Source organism: Lycium ferocissimum, chromosome 1 (genome assembly GCF_029784015.1).
Source record: "Lycium ferocissimum isolate CSIRO_LF1 chromosome 1, AGI_CSIRO_Lferr_CH_V1, whole genome shotgun sequence".
NCBI lineage: Eukaryota > Viridiplantae > Streptophyta > Magnoliopsida > Solanales > Solanaceae > Lycium > Lycium ferocissimum.
Genome location: NC_081342.1, coordinates 64,211,462 through 64,216,136, shown reverse-complemented (window position 1 = coordinate 64,216,136; position 4,675 = coordinate 64,211,462). Strand labels below are relative to the sequence as shown.

Genomic DNA, 4,675 nt, shown 5'->3' with positions numbered 1-4,675 from the left:
ATAACTTGGTTTAGAGAAAAAAAAAAAAAAAAGAAAACAAAAAGGATCTTCACACGGATAGCCGGTCAAATTCACTATTTACTTTTCCTAGACAGTATACATTGATCATACACGGTTATACACATAATATTCATTCATTATATATATATATATATATATATATATATATATATATATATATATATATATATATATATATATATAACGTGCCCACTCTTTGCGCGCTTGAATTTGCAGAATAAATTGTCATCTTTGATATCCGAAGAGCCATCAAATAGGTCAATTTTCTTGCACTTATTTAACAAATTTAATATGATTTTTCTATTGTAAGTATAATATTCTAATATATATTTTCTTTTCATTAGGGAGTTTAGCTTTAGTTTATTGATAATTTTTCTCTTCTTTTATTTATGTAATATTGGATTGAGCTGAACTTAAAAAGAGTTACATGAATTTCGGAAATTCATATAGTCGATCACAATTTGTTTGTCGGCACAATTATTATTGTTGTTCATTTTCCAAAACAAAACAAAAAAGTAAAATCTCTTTTTTTTTTCTCCAATTCCCATTTTATATGTAGAAAAACAAAGATAAAGGTAACAGATCAAAGAGAATCAAGGTATCATTGAGCTATTTTTAAAAAAAGTAATATATCTGATAAAACTTCAGAAAAATATAAAAAAATGAGGGCGGAAAGGATGAATAGGCATTCACCATATTCACATAATGAGTGATAACGTTTCTTTCAACTCCCTCCATGACAGTTGCCTACAAAAAAGAAACTTGAGGGGAAAAAAGGCATAATATTGGTATATTGTTGTGTCTCAAAGAGCTCCTAGGAAAATATCACTGATAACATAACTTCTTACTACCTGCTACATTCAACAATTACTAATAGGCATTCACCATATTCACGTGAGTGATAACATTTCTTTCAACTCCCTCTATGATAGTTGCCTACAAAAGAGAAACTTGAGAGAAAGAAGGCATAATATTGGTGTATTCTTGTGCCCCAAAGAGCTCATAGAAAAATATCACTGATAACATAATTTCTTACTATTTGCTACATTCAACAATTTAAGCATCAATTTAAGTGAAAAGAATTACTACTAAATCGGGTGTTGTTAATTGAAAATAAAACTAAAACACGAAGAAATAGAAAAATAACTATTTCACAATCAAACGACAACGACCAATTAAATTCAGATTTTGATAAGCACTATTATTACCAAGAATCATCTTAAATGTTGTACAACATAAAAGAAATGTATGTTTTCGTGACTTGTATTTTGCTCATAACTATTGTAAAATGTAAAACGTCCTAGATGTCGTTGTTCTTGATCTTACTATCTTATCCGCACCTACTCCGCTACTTCCCGGAAGGAGTAACAGCCCGCCTCCCCATTCCACCAATTCTCCGGCTTCTAAATGATGTCACCGACACCTAATTTTTTATTACTTTCTTAAGAATTTCGTGCCAAAAAATACAATGGTTAAGGATAGGTTCTTTCATTTTGGGGAGAGAAGAGGCTATTTGCAGAAGCTGAAACATAACTTTTACCAAAAATTTTTATCGGTTCATGTACATATAATTCCTTATCTGGAACTCCATGTTCACGTGTAGGAATAATTGGAAGATCACATTTTATAGTGTAGTTTTAACCTCTAAGAAGTTTTTTAGTTGTTTTAGTATTTAATGCCCTTTTGGTATCTCCCTTATTCTACTTGGAAAACGTTTAGGTATTTTGATGATGTATCGGCAGTTACTCTGAAGAAGATTTTAAGGAAAATTAAGGTGAAAATTAAAGAGCAAATTAAATAGATTTAAGGAGAAAAATGGAGAAACCAAAAAAAGAGGAGAGAAATTAATACTAATGCTTTTAACACTCATTATAGTCACATTTTAACGTGCATGAAATAAAAATTTACATGTGCAAGAATGAAGAAGCAGTGTATGACACGTTGTGGCGCGGTTAAGATGGGCAATTAAGATGGATTTAAAAGTTATTTTTTAGTTAAATGACTTTTCAGATTTTTTATTTTTGCACTTTTTAAAATAGCACATAGATGTTGAAAATAGGAAAATGGTCAAAAAATTGAGGAAAAAGATAAATACTAATGGAGGCGAGGTGTCACATCACCTTATCTATGTCTGGCTTTATATTATATATAGATTGGTTATGAAGGAAAGAAATGTGGGTGTAGGAAAGGACGGGTATAAAAAGTTTCATGCATTAGTGCTCATAATGTTTTGAAAGGTTGGAGTAGTAAATATTGAGATTTTCTTTAATTAAGAATAGGAATGAGTGAGGTTGTAAATTTTGAGACATTTAAGTATAAACATTAAATAATAAAAATGAATAGAGAAGTAGTAATTGACACATTTATTTTTGAATAATAACTAATAAGTAAATAGAAATGTTATGTAGAAAAAACTTATAAAAATCCAAAAAAACGAGAGAAAAAAAGATAAATGCTAATAGAGGCCGTAGAGAGGTGCCACATAAGATTGTCTATGCCTATCTTTATATTATATATAGATATAGATTTATTAGTTATTAATAGAAGTTATTTATTTGGTTCGAGGGTAAAATTATCACTCAAATTTTTAATGAATAAATCTGTAACTTAAGAATTTTAACCATCACAAACATAATGGTTCCTAATATATCTGTCTTCAATGGTTTAAATTAATCATTTAGCTGTTTTGTCGTCTTCTTCTTTTAATTCAATTAATTGACAATAATTGGGGGACTTAAATTGAAGGGCAAAATCGTCAAACCATTTTTCATGGATTTTTTTGTAATTCAACTTTTGACATAGGAACTTTCAACTTTTAGTATAATATGATACATTCACAGGCTATTCTCAATTTAAACGGTTATGTGGAACGACTATTTAAGTTAATTCTTCTAAAAACTAGGTGAAAATAAATCTCTCCCCCCCAACCCCCACCTGAAAAATGAGTTATTGGTCAAAAATACACCTGAACTGTCACTTTTTCTTGAGTTTCATAGCTCACCCAACTATCAGTTATTTCTTTTTTCTACCTGAACTATCACCATCTATGTATTAAAATACGTCTACGAAGCTGATTAGACCAACTATCGGATATTCCCTTTTCCTACCTAAACAACTGAGAGTTGGGGTGTGAGACTCACAAAAAATTACTTGAACATCTGATAGTTCGGGTGTTTTTTTTACCATTAAAAGCAAGAAAATGAAATCAAAGAGAAGTTGAAAGATGAAAATGAACCTTGATCAATTGTCCTTTAACAGCTTCAGGACCATAACCAACAACTTTATCACAATAAGCAAGACCTGAATTAGAAACTGTAAATTCACATTCCGTAGCTATAGCTTCTTCTGCAGCAGTTGCTTCAATATTCGACTCGAGAAAAGTTGCCGAAAAACCCAAGCCAAGAGCAGTAAGAGCTTCTTTTCTTGTGAACAAACAAGGCAATGGACTAACTGTCTCTTTGAGTTTGGTAAAATGTGGAATTGGGTTAGTTGTTGTTTGAGAATTTTTGATACACAGTGATTTGAGTGTGTTGTGCTTTGTTGGAATGTATGTTCCAATGGAGAAAGGAACTGAATTCATTTCCACCAAACAGAGAGTTTTCTGAATGGATAAGAGATGATGCACGGGTGCGTGGGTTTTAGCCAAGTTTTTTAGGGTCTGTTTGGAAACCACCTAGTAATTGGAATTGATGTAATTACAAGGATAGTAATTATACAGCCTAGTAAGGCTTATCACCAGATGACGGATGGCAAAACATGTTTTTGTAAGATAGGATATAAACTTACAATTGTGCGATAAAATGTACACTTAAACTTACTCAAAGTGTATTTTTCAAGTTTTCCAGTTGTTTTGAAAACAAAAACTATATTTTTCAAACACTCACAATTTTCATGGCCAAACAAGCCCTAAATATATCACAAAATATTTTTTTTTTAAAATGCAAAAATAAGGCAAATGCATATACATGAGACTATAAATGTGCACTTAAACCAATAAATACTCGCTAATCGCAATTTTACAACTTTCAATTAACTCGGATTTTTTTTTTTACACTTGAATAATTAAAAAACAATAACTTTAACCAATAAAAATCCTTAAAAAAAGAAATTTCAAATTAAGAAAACTGTAAAGCCGAGAAGAAAATCCTTAAAAAAAAGAAATTTCTTAATTTGAAATTTCTTTTTTTAAGGATTTTTATTGGTTAAAGTTATTGTTTTTTAATTATTCAAGTGTAAAAAAAAAAATCCGAGTTAATTGAAAATTTCTAAAATTGCGATTAGCGAGTATTTATTGGTTTAAGTGCACATTTATAGTCTCATGTATATGCGTTTGCCTTATTTTTGCATTTTAAAAAAAATATTTTGTGATATATTTAGGGCTTGTTTGGCCATGAAAATTGTGAGTGTTTGAAAAATATAGTTTTTGTTTTCAAAACAACTGGAAAACTTGAAAAATACACTTTGAGTAAGTTTAAGTGTCTATCTGGTCACCTTGTAAGTTTATATGCCTATCTTACAAAACATGCCAAGTTTAAGGGTCCATCTAGGTATTAAGCCGCCTAGTAATTATGCAAAGATAGTAATTACAATGTCCTGTTTGTTTGTCATAACGTAATTATAGTATAATTACAAGTGTACTGTTTGATTGCACAAA

At 29.9% G+C, this 4,675-nt stretch overlaps 1 protein-coding gene across 1 annotated transcript; it reads right to left on the bottom strand.

The window, feature by feature from the left end:
* Positions 1 to 3,211: 3,211 nt before the first annotated feature.
* LOC132030533 (peptidyl-prolyl cis-trans isomerase FKBP13, chloroplastic-like) lies at positions 3,212 to 3,658 on the bottom strand. Its single transcript, XM_059420207.1, has one exon. The coding sequence runs from the start codon at positions 3,599 to 3,601 to the stop codon at positions 3,227 to 3,229; it is 375 nt and encodes a 124-aa protein (XP_059276190.1). The 5' UTR covers positions 3,602 to 3,658; the 3' UTR covers positions 3,212 to 3,226.
* Between the last annotated feature and the right edge of the window lie 1,017 nt (positions 3,659 to 4,675).